We start from the raw sequence: 27,724 nt of genomic DNA, 5'->3' as shown, positions 1-27,724 counted from the left end.
CAGAAAGCCTGATGCGAGGCTTGATCCCAGGACCCCAAGATCATGACCTGAGCCAAAGGCAGAGGCTTAACCCACTGAACCACCCAGGCGACCCAGATTTTTTTTTTAAGGATTTTATTTGTCAGAGACAGAGAGAGAGAGAGAGATAACACACACAAGCAGGGGGAGCAGCAGAGGGAGAAGCAGACTCCCCACTGACCAAGGAACACAATGTGGGACTTGACCCCAGAACCCTGGGATCATGACCTGAACCAATGGCAGATGGCCAACCAACTGAGCCACCCAGGTCCCTAAATACTAGGATTTCTGACAAGGGAGTCCTCTTGCTTTATTGATCTTTTACAAAATGCGCCACAGCGTGGATTCATTATACATGGGATAAAATAAGGTGCACGGAAGTACAGCATATTCTCAGAAACAGCTCAGTTGTAATCAGCCTAAATAGAATAGCCCTGAGAAGTTAGTTAGCATTCTACCCTGGACAGTCATAAAGCTCTTTCTCAGCTAATAGAGAGTAGTTGTTTCTTAATCAGCAAGCCCTCCAAGACAGAGCGCCAGGGTTGAAACCCCTGCTTTGCCATATAGGCCTGACAACCACTCACCAGTATTTTTTAACTATGGCACCTGTGCTCTTGCTGCCTTGGTTTTCACATGGGGAAACAGACGCTGATACTCAGATCAATGCCACGGGCTTGTTTTCAGAAGGAACTAACCTATGAAGCATATAATATACTCTCTAACTTACAGGTAAGTACTTCTCTGGGTTGTTAGCCATCATTCCTGCTGCATTACTGGAGTGGGGCTGGCAACCTAGACTCCAAGCCGAGTCGTGGATGCTGAAGACGGTGCAGCATTTATGTTCCGTAAGTCCCAGAAACCCAGAGCTCCTGTAATCATGTGTCATGGAACCACAGTTCTGATTCTTTATGTTTCTGAAACTCAGTTCCCACTTCTAAACTGAAAAGTAAAAGATCAAGCCAGGTGATTTACACTGCAGAATCTCACAGAGGTTCAAACATGGGCTTTACTAGGTCTCTTTAGGGAAGGGGGCAGATTAGATCTGAGAAAAAGAGGGGATATATTCAGTCAGCACTTATTTTGTATTTAAATGGCTCAGTCCCCGCCCTCAAGCTATTAGCCAGGTGGTCAGTCTTTCCACTTCAGCAGAAGCTGGACCTTTCCTGCACAGATCGTAGCATCGGAAAGTTTACAAAGTGAGGCACATCCCTTGTCAACCAGAAGCAAGGGGAGTATTTCTCTCCAGCGAAGTTCTGAGGAACCCCTAGAAAGGCCTACAAAAGTGACATGAAAGATTTTCCAACAAGTGTCAGCATATCAACAACCAAGCCCTACCCTGGAGACGAATTCTAGCCCGATTTGTAGCGCCCCCTTATTAAACAGGGATGAAATGTGTGATCAGACGTGCAAGGGAATCACTAACATTGTAGACAAATCCATACAGTGTTTTTAAGGAATCAGTGAAGAAAGAAATCAGGTGAGAACTGAACAGGGAATGGAATAAATCCCCCGCAAAGGAAGATATGTATGGATATGAAAGTTTGAATATATTAGTGGTAAAGACAAATGTACTTTCTGGCCTATTTAAAATCTCCGGCTCCAAATGTGCCTTTCTTATCCCTATAATGGTTTGATTCTCCCCACCACAGCACCCAGACATCCATTACAAAAAATTTTATATGTACCCTTTGCCTGTCCACAGGTACATTTTTAGTATTTATTGTAACTCTAGAAGTAGGTTTCCTTCAACTTAGACAAGGGAAACTAAGTCACAGAGAAGCCGGTAACACTTGAGGGTCACAGCTTTGCTACATGTCAAACAAACAGTATGTTAGCCCAGGTAAGCAGCTTTCATGTTCCCTGAAGTACATTGCTAGGGCTGCCTCCTTTGTATTGTACGGTAGAGACAACCCCACCTGAACCATTAGATCCCCAGTACTCAGAGGAATGGCTACACAAGAAGGTGGGTACTGGTTACATAGGTGTTGAATTGAGGAAAACAAACCAACAGCCAGTATTTACAAAGAACTCTACTTACATTGAACGGAATAGTATTTATATAGTCATAAAGTAGAAACATGAATTTGACTGCAAGCATTCTATAATTACAGGGTGGTGATGTGGGTGGAGAAAAAGCAGTATGCACGTGTTAATCAGGTAAAAGACCTAAATCTTTATAGTAGGAAGGCAATGGAAAATGCCTACCTAATTTGAAATATCCAGAAATAGTGGCATTTTAAGGCAGGTTTAAAAAAAAAATACAGAGGTGAACGCCGGAAGAAACGAAGTCTTTAAAAACAGAATCCTTGCCTTAGGTCTATGGTCTGTCATGTCAGGGAGAGGGGTAGGAGGAGCTGGCAAAAATAGTGCAAACTTTTTCTTCTGGATGGTTCCTTGAGAGTGTCCAAACCCACCCTCAAGGTCACATGAGAAAACAAGAGACACATGCACAGAAATCAACAGCCCGCTTCTAACGGAACCATTAAGCTGAACAAATGATCACGTATGTTCAAAGACCCTATGTTTATTATGAGCATACATCCTTTAAAGCCTAAGAAGGCTATAATTTCATTGCGGACTGAGAAACGGATTCTGACTTTGCAAACCTATTTCCAGTGTCTGCCCCCAAACCTTTTACAAACAAAATCGACAAACTGCTTTAGTGTTCCTGAGAGGCTTTTTGCCTAAGGACTGCCTTTCTAATTAAGCCCTCCAACTCTTTAACATGCTAATTTTATCCATTAACTTGTAGATGAAGTGGTTTCAGCTGTTATCTGTGCATCACACACAACAGGGCTTGATCTACAATTTCGGGGAAGCTGGTTTGAAAATTCTTGCCAGTTTTCATTAAAGAAACTTGAGTTTTATAGCACCAAATTATGTTTCAGCATAGCTAAGGGAGACCTTCCTGGACTGGCCAAAGGAGAGGATAAAAAGAAATCAGCAGCGAGGCTAGGGGGAGGGAGCAACACGGGTGATGACGTTAAAAGTCCTCTGGAGCACATCTGTGGATCTCCACCATAGAGTGCAAGGAAAATAACCTAAAATTTAATGGAATGGAGACTTCTGGAAATATAACCTATGCTATTATCACGGACGATATTCGTGATAGGACCTGAACCCAGATGGAAGTAGGAAAATAAATTGGTGATAGGCATGCCAATCTGAAAATAAGAGTTCCCTCTGAGACCATGGGATGCACCTCTGCACAGCTTTCCCAGCTCGGGGTTCCTAACCTCGGGACTCCTCAGTTCGTCTGCTCAGGGTAAACATATCACCCATGTCATGCCACTGTTGGGAGATAAAGCACTGTATGAGTTTTACATGTTGTATTAGATTTCACCTCTGTGATTAGGAGAAGAATGGAGTTTTCTGGCATGCTGAGTGCCATATGCAAGCTCGTCTCTAACCTACCTCAAGGGAAATTCATAAAAGGTTGTAATCAGACCATTAGATACATGCTTTCTTTTAAATCTAAGTGGCACAACCCAGGATATGGAATGTGAACATGCTTCATGCCCGAAAGAGGGAAAAATCAAGAATAACTTAAGTCAAAGGAAATTGCACCTAACAGTTAAACAGGCAAAGACTTTATTCAAGACCATCCCAATAAGGGTTGAGACTTCGCGTGGAGTGGAGTGGAGTGATCTGTCCTTTATTGTAACAAAAGACCAGACCGGAAAGTTTAAGTTGAGGTGAGCTCAAGGCAAAGAACTGGCTGATGGAGTGACAAAGAACAAGGATAATCAAAAAGAATAGATCTCCAGTGTTTGTTAATTAGCAACTTTAACTTAAACTGGGCTCCTCCTCCCCCAGGACACTGGAAGACAAAGGTCCTCTGTTTCTTCACGACTACCTTTCAAAGGTATGGCCCCTAGGTCCTTAAAAAGGACGGTCCTGAATTGTCAAAACATCAAAAGGCTGGAAAACTTTTAGATCTCGAAGGGGCGGAGAAAATTTGCAAGAGCAAGTTTCCTCAAGTGAACTCTCTAGCTGTAAGAAAAACATTTCAGAGAAGTCTACCGTCAGAAAGAAATCAGTCTGAAATTTAGTCTGGCCCAGGAGACTGTGAAGGTATTCTCCATTACCTGAGGCCACAAACCCTCATCCTCTTCAGGAAAGGTACTAAGGTACATGCTGTGGTGTTGACCCCAGACGGCATGACTACATCCCAGCACCCCCCTTGCCAGCTGGGCGACTCTGGCCAAGTCCTACAGCCAGAGCTGCACCCTCCTTCCTTGTCAGACAGCAAGAGTACCAGGGCCTGGTATGGAATAGCTGCTCGGTAAGTATTAGCCACCACGATTGTTCTTTTCACCATCATTACTTATGATATTACCCTACCATTACCAGTACTTGTTTGGCACTCGAGTACTTTCCATGTTTCAGATGGGGAGAGGGGTCATAACTGTAGGAAACTAGGCCATAGGCCCCAGGTCTTGCCTCTCTCTGTAAGGATATTCCCCCCAGAGGTTACCGAAAGCTACAATCACCTTAGGACTTGAATTTAGGAGATTTGAGCCTAGTTTTCTGTTGTTCCTCCCTGGAGAGCCGAAATGCTGGCATTGCACCATGCCCTGGCCCTCTGAGCCCACCAGATCCTGGAGGGCCTCACACCAAAGCCTGGACTGAGGTGGGATGACCGAAGTTCCCTTAAACTGAGTTCACTGTTACCCTCGCAAACCAGGGTGCCCAAGAGAAGACACGCAAGGCTACAACGCAGGAGATCCCACAGGGAGTGAGGCCATCCTGCCCTTACACAACTTTATACACTATCACACTGGAACGATATCTGTCAATGCCCTTGAGCCCCAGAACCACAAACCAACAGTGAGGGGCCGAGGCCGCCTTGATGGAAGGCTTCTAAACGGCTCAAAAAGCCCTTTTCCCCAAACAACCGTGACCATTCTGTTTGGGGAGCACAAGCTGCTCCACCAAGGGACACAGAACTTTTGCAAAGTCACCAGTTCATCATGCTTTCTGGAATTTTTGATAGGAAAAAAAAAAAAAAAAAAAAACCAAACTCATGAAAGAGAAACCACATGAATTATTTTCCTTTCTCCCTGATTCCTTTGCCAAATAGTAAATGTTGATGTATTAAAATTGCTTTAATTATTCCATTGAGTTGTTCCAGCAATTACATTCTCTCAAATTAATTAAAAAAGCGTTGTAAGGCTTTTAATGGAAATAAACTTGTTCAAGCTGTAAAAAGACGGATTAAAAAGTTTGAAACCTTGATAGGAAGAGGCCTGCTAAGCATGCTTAAATCACAATGCTCCTTCACAAGAAGTTTATATTTTATATATATATATATATATATATATATATATGTCGCAGAATCCCAAGTCTTTTTTTTTTTTCACATGGATATAATCATTTCTGCTAAAATGGTATTTTATTGTTCAGTTAAGCCAATCCCCTTCTAAGGTTTAAACAGCACAACAAAACAATATAATTTCTTACCTTGTAGTTCTAGAGGTCAGAAGCCTGAAGGGGTCTTGAAGTGGAAGGCAAGCGGAGAACAAAGCACAAGCTAACACCCCACAACCCCAGTGCAACTCTTTCTGCCCATGCGTACTGTCCTACTGCTAGGCTATAACCATCGTTTGGCACCAAAAACCTATCAAGCGTTCTTTCTTGGCTGATGGCTCCCCAACCCCACCTCAAACCACATTATTCTTACTTTTAGAGGAGATGAAGGTGTAGTCAGGACTTTGTTCCTTCTGGAAGCTCTGGAGGAGAATTCATCGCTTTTCATTTTCCAGCTTCTAGAGGCTTCCAGTATGTTCTGGTTTATGGCTCCATCTTCCAAGCCAGAATAGCAGACCGAGGCCTTAATCACCTACTCCCGTCAAGTCTCCTTCCCCGTCTCTCTCATTTCATAAAGACACTCGTGATTCCATTCGGTGCACCTGAGCAATCCAGGCTATGGTCCCCACGCCAGGTCAGCTAATTTATAATATTACTTTCACCAGCAACTTTAACGCCTCTTTGCTGTGGACCCTAGCGTTTTCATGGGTTCCAGGGATGAAGACGTGAGACATCTGTGGAGAGCCATTATTCTGCTTACCACGGGGCGGTTGAGAAAGAAATATGGCAGAGGAATAAGAGCTCCCAGTCTTGCCCTCCAGTAGAACTACTGGGTTGCGTGAATTCTAAGTGGCATTATTATCAGGATGATAGACAACATAGAGGACTGAGGCAGGATGAAGACAGTTAATAACTCACCACCAGCCTAAATCAAAGCCAGCAGTAGAGGCTGAGAGTCTAGAGCTCAGAAGGGTGAAATTGGCTATTTAACAGAATACGTCTCTTAAATGGATACTTCAGTGATGTTTATAAAGATGAGTGAATTAATGCTTTTAAAAAGTACTATTGATTTTCTATAGCAGTATGCAAAAAATATGGATGAGTCCCGCGTACATTTTTGACTTTAAAGTAATTTGTAACAAACCACCAAAATTGAATAAACCAGAAATATTGAATAAGTCCTAAAAACAGAAAGCAAGGCAGTATAAAAAGAATTAATGCCTGAACAGCCCTTGATTTTTACATGATAGAAAGCAGCTGAGAAGACTATCACTCAGAAGTACAGTGACCAATAAAAATGTTACACTCTAATCATGTATGATTTTTTTAATCTATGATTCTAACAATACAGAACCCATTATAGGCCTTTATAAAGAAGCAAGCAAGCAGTGGATTACAATCAGGCATATCAATAAAATGTTCCATGTCATGGAAGTAGGATTGTTTTTTATGTCTGTCGGAGAAAGCTCCAACCACCGTGTAGGTTAGAAAGCTGTGTACATGATCGTCTTACAGCAGTTTCCTTTATAAAGCACTTGAACCTTCCAGCTTTAACTCTTCAGATACACTGCCTAATGGAAGCAGACCTACAGAAAAAAGACTATCAGGTAGAGTTCACCTACCCTGAACTGTTTGGGAGTTTGCCACTTTTATTCTGAGGACTATAAAGGAGTTCTTTATTATCAATAATGGAAAAACCGACAAAACATTTCTGGTGTGATTTTGGGATGCCACAGTTTATTAACTTGTTGATGGAAGGAGTTCTAACACCCTCTGCTTTTTAAATGTTGGTTTACATATTGGCTCTGCCAGATTATAGAGTTATTTCAGGGAGAACAGCTTAAGTTTTAAATTCCTCAAAAGGAATTATTCACTAGATGATGATCATTGTCAAGCAAGATAAGGCCTCATTTTCTGACAGATTCTCAGAGGTAAGTGTTCCATAGATAGCAAACATAAAAATTTTCTGTTCCGAGGCATTCTTTTTCTCTCCCTATTGCCGGGCTGTCTTTCTATTCACTGAAAATTATTATATGAAATAAAATCTGTCTTCCCAAGTTTTCCATTAAAAAACTGATTTGTGTGCTCCAGGAGGATGGGAAGTTTGTCATATATACGTTTGATACAAAGGAAAACACATTGAAAATGTACAATTTATATTTAGCAACTGCAGGGCACATCTGTTAACGAAGGGACACATCTATTATTCAAGGCCATCATCAACATAACTATCCCATCATTTGTCTGAGAAACCTGAGCTTGGAGTTCAGAGAGAAATCCCCCCCTCTCCTTTGGGCTGGTGCGGAGGACAGCAGGATTGTGGTTTGTATCAATCGGATTCTTGTCAAGATGATTCCCCTCGGTGGAGGCTTGACCTCTCTCATACCCTCCCTTCCATCATCAATTCCATTCGTTGGATACATTGCCAAGTGACTTTGGGGATAGAGCCGAGGAGGGCTGTCATACAAGGGTGATATACTAAATATTTAGTATATTTAGGCTCGTGAAGGTAATGCCCAGTGAGGATGGTCCTGACAATAGCACGGAGTCCTGGGGTCCTTGCTGACCCTTAGGTCCAGGACCAGAATAAGGTCCCAAGGGAGACGCTAGAGTTGCTGGCACACCCTAAGGACATTAGTGGAACTTACGACAGCAGCTCTTTATTGATCTGAAGTATTCCAGTGTTCTAATAACGGGTCCCAACAAACTGAACATAAGCTCTAGTATAAGCAAAAAATTTCATTACTGCATTGGGTTTGACCCCCCACAAATAGTAAACCCACGTGGCAGGCACTTGCATCACAACATGGTAAGGTGTCAAGTTCTCCCTCTTTAAGATAGTGTGCATGTTAAAGACCTATTTGAAGGAAAGAAAGGGTCCCAGAGAAACTCAGTCAAACTACCCAAGGATTTTGGTTCATTCGCTGATTTTTACTCATAAGAGATTGTTTTTTGAGCATTTAATGTATCTCTACAGGGAATATAGTGTAGCAGAAAATGCTCACACTTCAGGGCTCACAGCTCTCCTCCATCAAGATCACAGTCCTACCATTTGTCACCTCTGCCATCCTGGGCAAGTTGCTTTACCCCCTGTGCTTTGGCTGGCAAAGCTACAGGTCAGGCCAAGGGTATCTTCTGACAGCTGTTCCCACTTCTGGATAGAGCACTTCTTGTCGCGGCCAGCACGACGAATCGACCAGGGTAACCGTGGGGGCTAAGAGGATGATGAAAAAAAGTTAAGAGACAAAGAGATGGGGGCAGGAGGGACACTGAAGAGGATGAACAACAGTGCCAAATTTATTCCACGTCTTACAAGCATTTATAAGGCAAACCAGAATAGGAGGAGCATTACATCAGTACCTAGTCAGATGACCACAAGTTCCTATAACAAGCTTACATTAACTACAAGCAAACCTCCTGAGCCCAGGTAGTTTCAGCTAAAACCATTAGCAAGACAATCAGCCAGGGAGTGGATCATGGGAGGTACAGAACAACAAGGATTAACTAAGAACTCAGGGCTCTGGCCGCATTCTTCCCTACTGCAGGGAGAGTGTGTGGGAAGTCATGTAGGTGAGCGCACGACACATAGCACAGACCCTTTCTCAGTGCACTCAACTTTCCCGTCCTTAACCTTGTCAAGGTGTCTGGACTTTGAAAGAGACACAAATCAGGGCCTGGTTTGGTCCTCGACTCCAACCGTGCCGTGGCCTCCAACAACTTCTGTAGCATCTGTAGCATTTGCCACTTGCTAACCATGCCAAACTTTCTTACTTTTTGACTGTTTCCCCCAACTAGAATGTTAAGTTCCATAAAATTTGTTTTTCTTTTTAAACCACTATTCACATTATGTCTCCAATGCCTAGAGCTCTGATGGGCGCCTAGTAGTTGATCTACATGTATCTGCTGAAAAAATTAATATTGTAACCTTTATCTCTTGAACAAGTTAATATTGTAATGTATTCTGGTTCTTTAGTATCCCTTAGAATGTTCTCTGCTGCAGTAACAGAAAATCTGAGTTAAACTGGTTTAAATAATAAAGAAATGTGGAGTTCTTACTAGACTGGAAATCCTGCCCAACCCAAATTGAAGCTCTATTTTCAAGTGCTTTATTGTGTTTCCTCTTCACTCTCCCCTCAACAGGCTGAAATTTCTCATGCTGTCCAAGAGTCTGCCAGTGGCCAATGGGGGAGTTCAGCTTTTCTATTTAAATCAAAGAGAGGTAGAGAAAACCACTCTCAGGTCCATGGGGGTGAAAGTCCTTTCAGTGGATCAGATTGAACGTATCTAACTCATGAGCTCATCCTTAACCCATTTGTTTCCAAACTTGAGCATGTATCTGACTCATCTGGAGGGTTTGTTCACCACACATTGCTGGGGTCCCCTCTTCTAGTTTTTGATCCAGGAGGTCTCAGTGGGAGCCCAAGATGTTGCATTTCTGACACGTCCCTAGGGGCTGCCTCTGCTGAGCCATACTTGGAGAACATCTGCCTTAACCACTATCCATCTGTAGGGATAAGCCACGCACTGTCTGGCTAAAGCCTGGATCCTTGAATCAATCAGTGATAAGAGGGATGGGAGGACCAAGGTTGGCTTGGATTTCAGGGGCCACCCTTATTGCTGAGGGCAGGGTCAACTTCCTCTGACCTACACAGGTTGCACAGAGAATGTGTCAGGAACAAGGAGGAGCAGAATGGATAAATTCTGGATAGGAAACTGGCAGCCAAATAACCCCTATAATGTAACTGGCTTAGGAAACATGCATGATATACATTGTTTCTTTGTTTCCCATGGAGAATTCTCCTGACCAAGATTCAATGACCAGAGTTCAGTAGATTTCTTTTCTTTCTAAAGCCCTCCTATCCTGCATATGCCAAGAATCAGCTGCTTTTCCACTATCATTTATTTTATCCATTTATTTATTACTCGTCTGAGGGCCTGCTTCTCCAAGGCACAAAACACTATTCTGGGATAATTAATAGAAAATTTAAAAACCCCACTTTTAAGGAGTGGTCATTTAAAACTCGGCTGTTGGTGAGACAGTAGACCCAATGTCTTGGAGTACTTTTAAAATAGGAAAGTCTATAATATAAGATAGAAGGGTTTGAAATCTACAAGAAAGTCTTAATTCATATGAGGTCGGTCTGGTTTCTTTACTTCTTGGCTTCTTCTCCAAGCCAGGCCAACGTGAAACGTACCTTTAGTTTTTTTCCTCATTTTTGACTCGGAAAACTACAGTTGCTTTATGGGGGGGAACAATTCAACCTTGTTTTAAGGTGACTTGGATGCTGTTCCCATCCGTTTGCCTTATTTTGGGGACTAAGAACCCAACCTGCAGCAAGAATAATCTCTTTTTTTGTATTATATATTGTTCTAACAGATCTTAGGTTTTATAAACACCATATTAACTATTTTTGGTCTAAATAGTTTTAATAATTTTAAAAGATGCCCCCTTCCCCTCTGCCTGCCTCTCTGCCTACCTGTGATCTCTGTCAAATAAATAAATAAAATAAAATAAAATAAAATAAAATAAAAGATTATGGCTGAGTTTGTTGGTGATTATCATGACCATTATTTGAAACCAGAGAAGCTCCTTAATTCCCTGGAAAGAACAGACAGCTATAGATAAAAAGAAGTCTAGTGATAACTTTGTTCAATCAGTTTTTAGTTATGAGGAAGAAGCAACTCTTTTTAACAAAGCTAAGAAGAAAAAAAAGGGAACTGAGCCCCAAACGTCAATGGAGAATTGGCAAAAATTTCCTAAAATACTTTTTAAATGCCTACTGAGGAACCTAAATATGTTGAGTTATTTAGTAGGAATTCAGAATCCGCTATGAAAAAAAAGAAACAAATCGCAATAGTTACCATGATGCATATTGAAGCTTTCAATCTTTATGGTACATATAGAAAAAAATATGTTCTCATCACTTTGATATTGATAGCATGTTAAAAATCTAACATATGGTACATAAAAATGCACACCTACTTTTGTTCGCATGAGATAATAACTAGGCATTAATTTTTACAGTTAATGCAGAATTCTCACATGCATTTTATTTATCTACCTACTGTGTCAAAGGGTTGTTAGGAGTATTAACTGATATTAAACACTCACAGATTCAGGATCAAGCTTATTACCAGTAGTTATTAGGTCCTCACCAGATGTTAGTTCCAATTCCTTATTTTCTTGCACAGTCAATAGGCAAGAATTAATTACAACTATTATACAGAAGACTGAAGTTCATCCTATTTAAATCTTTCACCTAATATCACAGAGCAGAGACAAAACTCGAACTTTACCCCCGTTGTTTCAATGACTATTCTCTTCTTTCAGTGAGATCATACTATCTTCCTACTCATAATTTGGCCTGAAAGTTCTTTCCAGGTCTAAAATCTTTGTGCTTTATTGTGGACATTCTTATTAGTCTAAGAACAATTCATAAAATTAAGGTCTTACCATGACTGGATATGCCCCCACACTGTTCCAAATATTTGTTTGAATTCAAGGCATTAAGAAGTAAGTGACAGTTAAAAGGTTCAACCAGGGGGCGCCTGGGTGGCTCAGTGGGTTAAGCCGCTGCCTTCGGCTCAGGTCATGATCTCAGGGTCCTGGGATCGAGTCCCGCATTGGGCTCTCTGCTCGGCAGGGAGCCTGTTTCCTCCTCCTCTCTCTCTCTGCCTGCCTCTCCACCTACTTGTGATCTCTCTCCGTCAAATAAATAAATAAAATCTTTAAAAAAAAAAAAAAAGGTTCAACCAGCATATCTCTTCATTTCTTGCATTGGATTCACTGGGACTTGTGATATGATTTATATGGAATATGTAAGAGAAATGGGTTCATAATAAAGTACATATCTATTGTTTCTCTGTGTTTTAACCTAGATTTCAGGATCTCGGTGCAGATGCTAACATTATTCTGTACCAATTCTGTGATTTCAGCTGAGTTTTGGCTGGTTTCCACAGGGATAAGAGAATATACTCTGAGTGATTTTTTTTATGGCCCAACATAGTACTAATGTGTTAAATATCTTATGTGTGCTTGAAAAGAACATGGTTTCTGGCATTATTGGGCTCAATTTTCTTATACTGGATGCAATGCTCACTATATTAATTAAAGTAGGTCTGTGATTTACGTTGTTAATGTCTTCTATACCCTTACCACTTTCTACCTGCTTTTTCTTTCAGTTATTGAAAAAAGTATGTGAAGATCTCCCACCAGGACTGTGAATTTGTCCCTTATTTCAATGATCTGATACTAATATAACAATCTTACTAGTCCATAACTCTACCAAAATGACTTCCATGAAGTCATTATAGTATCTACCAAAATGACTTCCATGAAGTCATTATAGTATTTTATTGACATCAAAGATATCAATTATAAGATGTATGATTATTTTAAGTACTATAAAGAAGGAAAACCCTTGCTAAATAACACCTGTCATGATACCACAAAGACAATTCTACATAATTTTGTCATTCAAGACTCATGTTCTTAAATTCCTTTCATTTCTTTCAAGGCATCTAGCAATCTCCCCTAACTTCAGCTGCATTGCACCTGATTCAGTAATAAAGCAAAGTATAGTTTCATCCACTTTGGGGAATGCTCCTTTTGTAGGTCCGAAAGTACTTGATTTTTGCTCTAAAGAATAGAAAATTAAATTGAGCTCATGCTTCTACTTCTGAATACTCGCTTCAAAAATACCAAATGTATGCCCACTGCTCTGTTAACATGACTCTCCACAAAAGACAATATATTTGTTTTAATGCTGAGTTATTGTGTAATTGATATACTGACAATATCTTTTATGACCATTGAAATCAACACATGCAGTATCAACCAAGCTGATCATTCAATTAAGGTAGCAATGTGCCATGGACACCACCTGGTCAACAGCAACTTAAGATTTCCACCAATTTGGGACACCTGGGTGGCTCAGTCACCAAGTGTCTGCCTGAGGCTCAGGTCATGATTCCAGGGTCCTGGGATCAAGGTCTGCATGGAGCTTCCTGCTCAGTGGGAAGCCTGCTTCTCCCTCTCCATTCCCTCTGCTTGTATCCTCTCTCTGTGTGTCTCTCTCAGTCAAATAAATAAATAAAAATCTTAAAAAATAAAACAAAACAAAAACTCCCATCAATTCTAAGATTTAACTGGGTATCAGAAATATGATTTAAAACTGATGAAATACCATTCTTAAATATCTGATTCGTCCTTTTATATTGCAAAATTTTACACTTTATAATGTCTTCCTCTCTTTCATTGTAAAATAATATGTAAAATAAATAATGGCAACTCAAATTTCTGAAGAACTAAGATCATGAATAACCCAAAGCATGCCAGTCTGTTAGCACTAGCTTTCACTGGAATCCACAGATAATGTTCAATGTGTGCTTGATGACAGGGGAGATGAAAGAATAGGAAAGGAGAGAGTGCTTAACCGTGTGTGTGTGTGTGTGTGTGTGTGTGTGTGTGTGTGTACCGCTCCCTCCATTCCTCTCGTTTTTTTTTTTCCCCCTGGAAAAGATATTTGTTTTGGAGACACTTCTTTTGCTCAAATCATGAGATCAGAACAGGAACCAGCAACTTCTTACATGATCCCCAACTCCATAATTACAGGTATTGGTTTCAAGATGCCACCTGACATAGTAACACGTTCCTGGGCCCATAATTTGTCTAGTTGTAGGCATGTGACCCTATATAGGCCAATTAGAAACTCCCCCCCAGGACTTGTCAAAACAAAGCTGAAAAATAACAGTATTTTTTTTTTTCCTCTTTGGAAAGCTCTGAGAATACAGGCGCTGATGATGTCAGAAATCATGAGTTTAGCCTTGAAGAAACTCAGTCTGAGGTAATTTGGTTGGCATAAAGCCAAAAATGAGAGGTACAAAGAGAAGCCCAACTGTTTCAATTCTCTAGTTCCTCTTATGGGAGTCTTCTACAATTTACATGAGTCAAATAATCCTCCATTTTGCTTAAGTACATTTGTCTTGGATTTCTTACATTTGCACCCAAAACTGCATTAGCTCTGGCTAATAAATTATGTAAAGAAATACGTATTTAGTACGTGTTTACGATGAAGGATAATAAAAATTACAATTATTTTGTATGACAGCAAATGTCACTTCATCACAGAAAGTAAAAGCACAATATTTTGGGGTGTATAGAAGTGAATAAAAATTTCACTGAAGTCTTTTTTCCCCCCTTTATTTTTTTTTTGATGTCATGTTTTAAGAAGGAATGTGTGAGCAAAGTACGATTTGGAACTTGGGAAAAGTTTAATATAAAAGGAAAAAAAAATAAGAGGGATTCAAAGTAACATACTCATCCCTCAGCATATTGAAAAGTACAGCCATTCATTCCTTTTTGAATGTTATTATATAATTAAAATAAAGTTTGGCCCTGATTATAATTACAATGACTATGCTTCATATTCTCAATGAAAATACTTTGAACGAAGACTTAGACAGGAACAGGTGTTTTCAGTTTGACTTACTGACAGGATCCAAGTAATTCTCAGCTTGCTATGAAATTTAGTAATATGCAGGCTTTCGCACATGCCTATTATTCTTAAAGGATTCCTAAGACACAAAACTATATACACTAGTCTAGAGGGACTATCATAGCTTTTTTAAAATAAAAACCTGTTTGAATTGATGCAGTCAGTATTAACACTTCTGCCTGAATTTTACACTTGATCTCAGCCAAAAGGCCGAGAGACCATCTGCCTGAATTTTAAAATAAAACTTCAACGGTCCTGTAACCGATGTAATCTGTCCATTTAGTACAAATGGGCAAATCTTTGACTGCAGGAAGACTCCCAAGACAGATTCAACAATAGTATTTCCTTAGTAGCATTGGAATGGTGAGCCTTTACTTTGACTCTTAAAATATCCAAACATCTGAATTAGAAAAGTAATAATCATCAATGTTCTCTTCTGAAATTAGTCTTCTAATTAGAAATAGACAATATTTCCTCTCAAACCATATGAAGCCAACTGTACATTTTGATGAAAGAAAGTTTTTTTTTTTCACTATTAAATGTTATTTCAAATAGAATTAACCACTTTCTGACACTGGGGACATTTATATTCTGAAATCAAATGAGAAGTCTTTGATTTAGTATGTTCCTTTTGCTTTCAAATGAAAGGAAAGGTGCTATTAGAATTAACAAATTAAGTTCTCAGATACTTTATATAACTTTTATGTTAAGTGGACCATAGGCTAGATGTTGCTGGTTTTGGAGACTGGAATACACAGATCTCTACAGTGAAAAGAACAATGAACTTTTCAAATACTATTTCAAATATTATTCAAATACTTTTCTTGCTACTTGACTAAGTGATGTTCATGTACTGATTTTGTTACAGAGAATCTAATTCTAGAAAAACCTTACTTCCTATCTTTAAACTATCTGGCAGTTTTGAGCTCTCTTTAATTTCCTTTGCTGTAACATTGATATGACAGTTGACAGCAAGTTATTTTATCCTGGAAGAGAGTCAGACCATTATTTGTTGACTTCCCTTTAGATGTTAAACATTTTTCTAAAGGAAATCAAAAGTGTATATTGCCGGGGCTTCTGGGTGGCTCAGTTGGCTAAGCATCTGCCTTTAGCTCGGGTCATGATCCTGGGGTCCTGGGATCGAGCCCAGTGCTGGGCTCTCTGCTCAGTGGGAAGCCTGCTTCTCCCTCTCCCTCTGCGGGACCCTCTTGCTTGTGCCCTCTCTCTGTTAAATAAGTAAAATCTTAAAACAAAACAAAAACAAAAACAGGTATTGCCTACCAAACTTACCATCTGTAAGTCACGTACCTCTGTGAAGTCTCAATTTTAGTACTGAGTTAAAAAAGTAAGACTTGGGTTGTACTCACTGTTTTCCATCTCATTTTGAGTGTGTAAACATTTCTCTATTTTTAAAATAGAGATGTGAATGCAACTTATCAGAAATAACTTACTTGGATCCTTTTACAACTGCAATTTGCTAGTAAAGATTATATAAACAGCCATCCTGGATCAGAAATTAAAATTTATCAGGCCACTCAGTATCTCTGCCATTGGCTTTAAGGGCTACACAGGTGGTGGACTTCTTTCTTGACATCGTTGAAAGGTGCAATTATCTTCCTAAGGTTCTGACTTTACTCATTGTTTTATTAATTTATTAATTCATTTCCTCATTTACTCATCCATCCACATCTGCATTTCACTCCTGATGGAAGCAAGAATAATACCTGAGCTAATTAGATCATACAGATTTTTGAACTGCAGGTTATAAATTTGGACCTCAGAATCCTGTGGAGAAATCATTACGTACCAATAAGGAAGTGTTACTAATTAATAAGGAGCATATCAATGACCCATAAACAAACCTGTCAGTGAGAAACATTTTTTAAAGATTTTATTTATTTGCCTGACAGAGACAGAGATTACAAGTAGACAGAATGGCAGGCAGAGGCGGAGAGAGAAGCAGGCTCCCCGCTAAGCAAGGAGCCCAATGTGGAACCCCATTCCAGGACCCTGGGATCATGGCCTGAGCCGAAGGCAGCAGCTTAACTGACTGAGCCATCTAGATGTCCAGTGAGAAACATTTTTAATAGGACACAGTGAGTAACATAATCAGTTCTAGGTGCCAGAATATAATGGAATACAGCAGTAAGCCTTTTAGTAAAGAGAGGCACACATTACCTAAATACATAATATATAAACAAATACATCATGAGAGATTTTTGGATAAGTTCTCTAGTAGAGAATAGTTGAGTGTTAGGATATGGAAGGAGGGGTGGACCTCTTCAGATAAATCAGAAATGATTTTTTAGAGAAGATGATATTTCACCACAGATTGAAAAGATAAAAAGGAACCTTAAGTTAGAAAAGCCAGGACTCGAATGCCAAGAAAAGGAAACTGGCAAGTGCAAGGATTTTGAGGCAAGAATTAGTTGGCATGTGGAGGCCCATGTAGCCATGTGGCTATAATGTAGTGTCTTAGTGTGCAATGGAATATATATATATGTATATATATGTCATAAATATCATATATAATATATAATGTATTATTTATATATCTTTATATGTACATATACACATATTTTCCAGAGAATAATTTTTTTTTTCTGAGAAAAAACTTTTACTATGACATTCCAAACAGGCAGCCAATGCAACCTATTCTGCATTTTCCTAAAGAATATCGGGGGCGATATCGGGGTCAGGGGGGGATGCAGCCCCCCAAGAATAAAGTGGAATTACAGAAACCAAGGCACACAAAAGTACTACAGCACGTCATGATTTCACACAGGATTTTAAATGGCTAATGCAGACGATACAATTTCCCGTGAAAGTGCAGCAGCAGCCCAGAGCTCTGAAACCAAACATACCGGCTATGAATAAGCGACGCCCGATGTCAGAGTCGACCATGTCAGCCACTGGGCTGATGAGGACAGGCAGCCTCGCGGCCGGTGGCCACGCCGCATGACCTGCTAAGTATGTGTCATATCATGTACATGACCCTTCCTTCTCTGGATGCTACAATATTTCCAGTGCAGTCTATCCTTGGTACTTCCCGATTTCAAGGGAACAAGTATGAAGTCGATAAGAAAATGGCAGGCTGGGGGGCGGGGGGGGGGTATTTTACCACCCTTTTGTCTCTTTGGAACTCCAGAGAAGGGAATTTTGAGTGAAAAAAGATGCTTATAAGCATATGAGGAATCCGCGAGTGCAGATTCGCCGCCGCCACCTGCGTCCCGGCCACCATCCTCAGCATCACTCACCTCCGCAGGTGCCCCTCCCCTTTAGCTGTACAACCCGAGTTGTTTGCACGGCACGGTTTTCGGGATCTCAACATTTCCTGTAGGGCAGGCTCACCCAGATAAATATTATTTTCACTTAGGACCCAGTCATGCGGGATAGCGCCCTTTCTCCGGTCTGAGGCTGGAGAGGAGAACATCCCACGTTCACCCACTGCTTTCTGGGTCTGGCACCTGCGTGCCTCTGTCTCCGCGCTTTGTTGATGGGTAAGACGAGCTGCTGTTGATGTTGAACGTTCTCCCAGTTACCCGGGGTCTGACGTGGATCAGGAGAGGAGAGGGCAAAGTTACAGCTTTGATGTTGGCATGTTGGAAAGTAGAAAACAGAAGAGCTTAGCAGCTAGAGAAATGTTGCCTTTGGATCACGAACAGAAGGGCCAAAGCAAAAGTTTTATAAATAAAAGTGAAATTTCCCTAAGACTTCATGACTAAAATCTTTAGGGAGGTCACTTAGTTTTCAATAAAGTTTTCAGTGGGAGACTAATTCTCTTGTAGGCTTGTAATTATATTTTAGAGCTGATTAAATATTGAACAATAAAAAACTAATCAAACCTCTACTTCTCCCTCTTAAAAATCAGTTAAATTAAATTTTAAAATACATATTAAGCGTATATATTTATATATTAAGTGCTTTGTATATAAAAATCTTCATTTCTATTCTTATTATTATGCGAGTCAGTATATGCCTTTAAAATAAAACATTTCCTCTCTAATTAAGCCTTATAAAAATATCAGGAGCTATCAGCATAAGTCGCTATAAAATTGATATTAATATTTCAAAAACTTTAGACAAACTATTTAATAATATTTAATACTTTATTGATTGTATATTATGTAGTATTACTTTTATGAGATGGAATACATCTTTATTTCTAATAAATTCTATAAGAGAAATAAATTTGGAAGATATTATTAATGAAAAGCAAAATTAATTCTTCTCTAATTAAGTAATTCATTATGCTTTCCTTGCTCCCTTGGCTCCTGCCCTACTGACTCTCTCAGTCTCTAGAAGACCAGCGACTGTCCTCCTCATCAAATGCTCACACTCTCCTTAAATGCGATTGTTGAATCACATTGAATCTCCTTCTGAGTCCAGGCCGGCTGTGATTACATAACAACTCTATGCCGAATGAATGAATCAATGAATCAATGAAATTCTGAGATAAACTTAAGGGCCAGGAAAACTTCTCAAAGACAAATAAACATTATTTTTATTGGCAGTGGTTCAAGATGGCGACAGAAGAAGATCCTGAACTTACCTCCTCCCACAGACACAAAGACACCTGTCTCCCACAGACACAGACACGTATGCAACAATTCTCTCTGAAAAATTAGCTGAACAGCTTCTCCACAATAAAGGATAAAAGGACCACACTGAGACCAGGAGGAGTAACAGAGACATGGTCTCACCAAAAACCCAACCTTTGGTGTGGTGACCCAAAATTGGGAAGATCTCACAAATACAGAGCTTCTCTTCAAGACTGAAGGGTTTGTGCCCCACATCAGGCACCCCAACTTTTGGGATATGCCTGGGAGCGATGAATGTCCAAAACATTTGGCTTTATGATACCTGGTTGGCTCAGTGGGTAGAGCATGTGACCCTTGATCTTAGCGTTGTGATTTCAAGCCCTACAGTAAGTATAGGTGATTACTTAAAAATAATAAAATCTCTAAATAAACAAAACCAAACATTTGGCTTTGAAAACCAAGGGGAATATATCTAGGAGAACCAGAGAACTGTAGAGAATAAGGAGTCAGCTTTTACTGGCCGGTGCACAGACTTACGTGTCCCAGCTCATGGCAAAAAGGAGCAGCTTGAAAAGCACCTGGAGTATAGGAGAAGGAGATTCATTTGCTAATCTTTTTTTTTTTTTTTAAAGATTTTATTTATTTATTTCACAGAGAGAGATCACAAGTAGGCAGAGCAGCAGGCAGAGAGAGAGAGGAGGAAGTAGGCTCCCTGCCAAGCAGAGAGCCCGATGCAAGGCTCGGTCCCAGGACCTTGAGATCATGACCAGAGTGGAAGGCAGCGGCTTAACCCACTGAGCCACGCAGGCGCCTCTATTTGATGATCCTAAACCACCTGCCAGAACCTGTCAGAACTCACTCCAGAGCCTGAGGCACTAGTAGACGACATTTTTGCACTTGCTAGCATCATGGGCATACCCCACCCCATGCAACTCCCAATATCCTGCTCTAGCCATGGTTGAGCGCCTCACCCCTGCTCCTATAGTCCCACCAAAGCTGATAACCAAAGGCACTGCTGAAGCCACGAGTCTTGCATACCACTACTGCATTGCTCCTGTACCCCACCAAAACCAGGCATGTACCCACACAGGAGTCCACCGGAACACCTGGTTCTGGTGGCCAGGGGATTATGTGTCAGGACCCCACAGATCTGGATCAGAGGGACAGTTCTTGGCAGGCTATCATGCCCAGCGCACTACACAGACAACACACTGAAACACAACCCCAGTCTCCCTCGGGGAAGGCTATAGGCTTATCACACTTCTGGAAGCTACCAGAGTGTTCTCAAGGAACATAGGCCAGAGGATGCCATCTTTGTGCTATATATATAGTTTGCCAATACTTGCACAAAAGAGCTCATCTATTCATCTGAGGCCCCAATATTGGCAACTGTCCCCAAGGGACAGTTCCAGATCACCTGGTCTGAAGGCCAGCAGAGTTTACAGTTGTTGTTAGACAGGACTGCATGTGTCTGTGTACTTTAAAATCTGCTGCCTCAGGGTCTAGCTCCCAAACAGCCTGAAACTAGTTGCTGACATTTGTCCACAGAAGACATTCACATGACCAAGAGGCCCATGAAAAGATGCTCAGTATCATTGATAATCAGAAAAAAGCAAATCAAAACCACAAGGAGCTCTCACCTTCCATGTATCAGAATGACTATTATCAAAAGGAAGGAACTTGCCAGTGTTGGCGAGAATGTGGAGAAAAGAGAACCCTTGTGCACCGTTGGTGGGAATGTAAGTTGGTGCAGCTGCTGTGGAAAATAGTACAGAGGTCTTAAATTTTAAAAAGAAAAATTAAGGATAGAAATGCCATATGATCTAGCAATCCCATTTCTAGGTACTTATCCAAAGAAAATGAAAATACTAAGTCAACAAGGTAAATTCACCCAGATGCCCGTTGCAGCATTATTTACGACAACTACAATGTGGAAGCAACCCAACTGTTTGTGGTTGAAAAAATGGTCCATATACACTATGGAGTATTATGCCTCCATCAGAAAAGATGAATACCCAACTTTTGTACCAACATGGACGGGACTGGAAGAGATTATGCTGAGTGAAATAAGTCAAGCAGAGAGAGTCAATTATCATATGGTTTCACTTATTTGTGGAGCATAACAAATAGCATGGAGGACAAGGGGTGTTAGAAAGGAGAAGGGAGGGGAAATTAAAAGGGGAGGTGAACCATGAGAGACTATGGACTCTGAAAAACAATCTAAGGGGTTTTAAGTATTGGGGGTTGGGAGGTTGGGGGAACCAGGTTGGTGGGTATTAGAGAGGGCATAGACTGCATGGAGCACTGGGTGTGGTACAAAAACAAAGAATACTGTTATGCTGAAAATAAATAAAAAATAAATTAAAAAAAAAGAAAAAAAAGGCATATTTATTCAATGCAATACTATTCAGCCACAAAAAAGGAATGAAAATTTGGTATTTTGAGCCTGATAGCTCAGAGGGTTAAGCCTCTGCCTTCAGCTCAGGTCATGATCCCAGGGTTCTGGGATGGAGTCCCACATCAGGCTCTCTGCTTGGCAGGGAGTCTGCTTCCTCCTCTCTCTCTCTCTCTCTCTGCCTGCCTCTCTGCCTACTTGAGATCTCTCTCTCTGTCAGATAAATAAATAAAATCTTTAAACAATTAAAAAAAAAAAAACAAGAAAGAAAATTTGCTATTTGCAATGACATGCATGGACCTATATAGGGCATTATGCTAAGTGAAATGTCAGACACAGAAAGACCAAAAGCATATGATTTCACTTTTACATGGAATCTAAAAAACAAAACATAACTTATAGATACCGAGAACAAATTGGTGGTTGCCAGAAGAAAGGGGGTTGGAGGCATTGCCAAATGGGCGAAGGGGATCAAGAGATACCTACTTCTAATTATAAAATAGTCATAGAGACCTAATGGACGGCAGTGTGACTATAGTCAATAATAGTGTATTGTGCATTTGAAAGTTGCTAAGAGAGTAAATCTTAAAATTCTCATCATAAGAGGCAAATATTGTAAATTTTGCAGGGCAACAGACGTTAGTTAACTAGACTTAATGTGGTGATTATTCAGCAATACAAACAAATTTCAAATCAATGCGGTATACCTGAAACGAATAATTTTATCTATCAATTATACTTCAAAAAAAGCTTCAGAACATAAAACAAATTGATTTTTTAATGAAACAATTATTTTTATTAAATATAACATACTTTATTCAGATGAAGTACAATTGGTAGTTTTTTTTCCTCTGAGTTGTTCATTGAAACTTACTTGCCCAAGTTACAGCATTTTCTGTTTGCTTTATGTCCTATCATATTAACGGGTAATTCTTACATGCTTCCGTTTTTCACCATGATCACTGACACATGCAGATAGCGGCAGAGAGAACACAGAAGTAGGAATACAGTGTGGTTTTTAAAAGCAGTCGATTTGTCCTCAAACAGATTTGGATTGAAATACCACATTTGAACACTTGTCTGGCAAGAGGAGCAAATTAATGTTAGTTTTTCATAAACATGTTAGTTTTTTTAAAAACATGATTATTTTAAAGATTGTATTAAATAATGAGTATAAACCCAATAAATATGGTACACTTTTCATAATTTCTCACTTAATTTTTTTGTTTACTATTCTTTTGTAAGTTTCTACTTCTAGATATTGTTTAGGTCCTGCCTTGTAATTTAATTTCAGGTGCTGAGCATGCCCAACAGTAAATTTAGAAACCACAAATTTTATGTCAGTATGTAGATTATAGTTCAAAAATATTTACTATATAAGAAAATGCATACAGAGATCTTAACATCAAATTATATTATAATATTCATTTACATTGAAGGGCAGTGCACTCTTAGGACTCGATTTTCAGATGCATTTTCAATTATTTCTCTTGTCTTTAATTTGTGCTTTCCTCAATTATCCTTGGTGTAATACTGCGTCCACACGTCTATAGCAGAGAGCTTTACTGGACCGCTAATGCTTCTCTGATTTAAGCTTTAGAATTTGCAACAATAATTATCCCAAGATAAGCTTATCTTTTCCTGATAATAGATGTCTTTGAATCGGTGCCCTGTTTGCTTTTCAGTGGTGACCCTAAAATCACTTTCTTTCTCAATCCACCTTGGATTTTGAGGAAATGGCCCTAAAAGACCGCATAGTCGGAGAAAGACTATTAGAGGTAAGATGTAACAGGGAAGCTAATAGTAGGTCAGAAGGAGCCTAGTGTCTGCCCTCTGCTAATCCCTCTTACACTTGGGTTTCCTCTTTCCTATTCTCCTCCCTAATGAATAATTGCATTACCAGGTCGTCATGTGCGGCTTCAGGCTACAGCAAAGTGAACCTGATTTCTAAATTCCTAAGACACATACGCCACCAGGACCACTGTGCAATTTCTGAATGAGGATACCGATTTTCTGTAAGGAAATGTACAAAAGCGTCATCAGGCAGGTTCGAAGCAGTGCAATGAGCCTTGGACTTGGAACCGTGGGGTTCTTGGTATCCTGACCCATTTAACTTGTTCAGGGACTTTGGAGACTTGTTTCAACTCTATTTCCTTACTTGCAGATAATGACTCATCATACCTAGAGCACTACGGTGACAGTCTCAGGATTCAGTAAATTTCTATATGGCAGGGGTGCTTGGGTGGTTTAGTGGGTTAAGCCTCTGCCTTTGGCTCAGGTCGAGATCTCAGGGTTCTGGGATCGAGGCCCACATTGGGCTCTCTGCTCAGATGGGGAGCCAGTCCACCCCCCGCCCCCGCCTGCCTCTCTGCCTACTTGTGATCTCTGTCAAATAAATAAATAAAATCTTAAAAAAAAATTCTATATGGCAACACCTACCATGCATGCTGCATACATTGCCTGAACCCTGTGTGCTGAGTGCAAGTCTCAAGTCAGACAGACGTGTGAGTTCCATCTCAACCACCTGTGATGAGCTGGAGGAGTCGGGCGAGTTGCTTCAACTCTCTGAGCATCAGAGTTGGTGGTATTTTTTTTTTTTATTTTTAGTTGTAAAATGAAGATAATTATCTCTCCTTTATAGGGTTTATGAAAATAGATCGCCATAAAGAAGTAATGGTACTCAGATGGACTCCATTAACTAGAGTTACGTACAGCGAAATCTGGAATGCAAAGTTGGACAAACAGTTTGAAGGTAAGCAACTTCTAGCTGGAATGTTTTCAGCCCAATTAAACCTTGATACTAAAAACCATTATGCAAATAGCCAGGTTTTTAAATTATATTCAGCTTATAATTTACCCATTCTGGAGTATATCTTGCTGAATATGATTTTTTTAATTTGAAGAATTAATACCTTAATAAAACTACAGAGTCATAAATATTAAAATGCTTCACATGTTTTTCATAGCCTAAGCAAATATTTATAATTAGATTAGACATAATGTGCCTGCATGACTGCTTCCTGAAGTACTATGTCTTCGTTAAAGAGCAGGGATCATGGTGCTACCAGACAGGATGTGAGTCTTCCTATCCCTGACAGCCACTGACGTGTTGGAAGACAGCAAGTCAGTGAGGACCAGAGCTGTTACAGACAGGACGATAGGGCTATATGTTCCTAGGATTTCCCCCCAAAAAGCAGGTGGTCAGCACCCACGAGAGCATTAAACAAAGGCTATCTAAAGCTTATACTGTTAAAAAATGTACATTTTTGCTAATGCCAAGACTAAAACCTTTGTTACGAAAGTACTAACGCCAGAAATTTGGCTTTTCCTCCTTTCATTTCTCTGTTCTTCCTTCCTTTTATTCACCCAGCAGAGTCATAATAAGTTTCCAGTGAGTTTCTCTGTAGACCAGGCACTGAGTTCACATCGGTGCTAAACATTGAAAATTCAAACAGAATGGTGTTTCTCTTACTCTTAAAATGCATGCAGTCCGGTAAGAAGAAAGAGACAAGTAAAAGTAGAGCAATATATGGTTACCTGTGTCATAAAAAGCTGTACAGGCTCGAAGGGGAGCGCAAAGAATGGAGTGGCTAATCACCCCAGCCAGTAAAGGCTCTCAGAACAAAAGGGAGTGGAGGTACCAGAAATACTGGAAAGAAGGAGGGGCCCCTGGAGCAAAGCTGACCAAGGAGAGATACCCAGACTGGCTTAAAGAGAGTAGCCAGCTTCTCAAGACTCAGAGAGCGATGTCTAGAGCAGATGTGTTCTTTTATATAGAATGATAACAAAATAGTGTAAAATCCCATTTCAGAGTTTAAATACAACCATTCTCAAAGCGGATTTTATCCTATCAATCAAATTCACAGTTGAAGAACTGTCTCTTATCTATAATTCAATACAGGAAACTGTATCCAATATAGGTTTCAACCTTTACCATTAATTATATATCTGCAATAAAATGAATACTAGTTATTGTTTTATGGTACTCTAGATAATTGAGCTCAGAATTTGTATTTTATTAATATAAATGTAAATATGCTACTTTGATTCCATCTTAAATTATGAAACAGTAAATTTTAGTTTTAATAGAAAAAGGACCCAATTTCAATGTACAAATAAGTAGGTAGATATCAAATTAATAATATTTTTAAAATTTCTGTAGGAGTATGATATGTTTATTTTTAATAAGCTCTCAGTAATATTTGATGATTATGTGTCAGATTAACTTATTTCAGAGTTAGAATGTAATAATGACATATGTGTATATGTGTCATGCAAACATAAGGTTACCTGTTGAAAGGTATGGTCTACATTTTAATAATCTGTAATTCCATGCCATGACATAGAAATAAAATTAACTTAACATGAAATTTTTTTTATTATTCCCAGACCAACTAAAATTAACAAACCCTGTTCTCATCTATAGACATCTGATTTCATAATTACCAAGTGCTTCAATTAAAAAACGCTTTTTTCTTCCACATTCAGAACTAAAAGTTCACTAACCTCATATTACTGATCATTACACTATTTTAAGATCATTCGGAAAAAGAAATGTGAAAAAAGAATGACTCCTTACTATGCACGGTTACATTTACTTATAAAATCCACTTCATGAAATAGTGAATGATTCCTCTAAACAATGAGTTCCATGTGTCTTTTTAGGTTGTTTTGCTTTGTCTTATTTTGATTTTATTTTATATCCTCATTTACGGTCAGGCACTTACTGAATATGAATGAAACAGCTTAGTGAAAATCAAAGGTACCAAAGAAATAACACACAGGAAATAAAAGCTTCTTTTCTCTTTCTCCTCCTTTCCCTTTAGTTTTTCTCTGGTAGGTGCCATTTTTACTCTCAACTCTGACAATTAATTAATAGAGGGCTTGTTCAAAGCTGTGCTTTTAGCAAAGTAACTTCCTCCTATTGTATTTCTTTAAAGATAATCAATTGGAGCCTCTTTGAGCTGTCAATAAGGCTTCACTGCCTCCTTTTTTTCCTCCTGTCATCAGCAAGTGATACATTTAGAGCTACATGGGAGCACATCTAAATGGTCCCCAGGAAAAAAAATGAGCTTTTTGTTATTATATATGCTACTAGTAATTTTTAAGAGCCCTGTTCTCTCAAAATAGAGATTTCAGCAGTAGCAACTGACTCATATATCTATTTGCATCAGACTGAAATGGGAGAAAGGAGAAAAATATGCCAAAGTAGGCACCGTCTTACTTACCACAATATGATTAAATGGGTTTTAGAACACAGCTAGTTACCCTAGTGGAAGGTTCATGTTAAAAAGTAAATAAATTAAAAGTCAGCCACACAATCTGTGGTTAGAAGAAGAAAAAAAATCTTGAGGGGAGTAAAGAAGACTTTATTTTGCATTCAGTCATAATTTTCTCTATATGAGTAATTAAGTCTGAGAATATTGTACTGAACAATGATGATAGAAATTAATAGATTCTAAATGAAGCATTTTCCTTTTATTCTCAACAGCTGTTCATTTTTACTTAGTGTGCACATCTTTCCCCCAAAAAGACAAAAGTAAAATTATTCTTTAGGAAATTAATCACATGCGTCTCATTATTTCAAATAAAATGTTCTAAAACCTAGCTTCTTCCTAAATGGAGAATAATCTCTTCACTGCACCCGCCTCTGAACCTCGTCAATGAGGAGTGCAGTGCCACCTTCTGGTAGAGAGGGGGATCGCTTTTCTCTGTCTAGAGAGTTTCTTGGAACTTTGGAATCCAATTGTGGAAATGCATGTAATAAGAAAAAGAAACAGTATTCTTAAGCATTTATACTTATTTATTATAATGGCACAATGGGTTGAAATTTAGCCTACTCTGAACATGGCTTGATGTAACTTACAGTATTTTAACTTACAGTATTTAACTTACAGTATTTTTTTTTCTGTAGGAAGGAATCACTGCGTCAAACTCAACAAGCCTCAGCAATTTCTTATGTT

General features: G+C 39.5%; 1 protein-coding gene across 4 annotated transcripts in view; it reads right to left on the bottom strand.

Moving 5' to 3' along the window:
- Positions 1–27,724, bottom strand: part of GPC5 (glypican 5) — a 1,409,494-nt gene that overhangs the window by 646,007 nt on the left and 735,763 nt on the right. The window contains exon 8 of one of the 4 annotated variants that reach the window (XM_082700894.1): positions 8,250–8,542. The exons of the other annotated variants lie outside the window; for them this stretch is intronic. Within the exon in view, the coding sequence (XP_082557020.1) occupies positions 8,439–8,542 (104 nt within the window). The 3' untranslated portion in view covers positions 8,250–8,438. Of the gene's footprint in view, positions 1–8,249; positions 8,543–27,724 lie in introns of those variants that run through there. 4 annotated transcript variants of the gene reach the window in all.

This window comes from Mustela nivalis, assembly GCF_964662115.1.
Source record: "Mustela nivalis genome assembly, chromosome: 15".
In the NCBI taxonomy this organism is placed as follows: domain Eukaryota; kingdom Metazoa; phylum Chordata; class Mammalia; order Carnivora; family Mustelidae; genus Mustela; species Mustela nivalis.
This window is presented reverse-complemented; position numbering and strand designations above follow the sequence as displayed.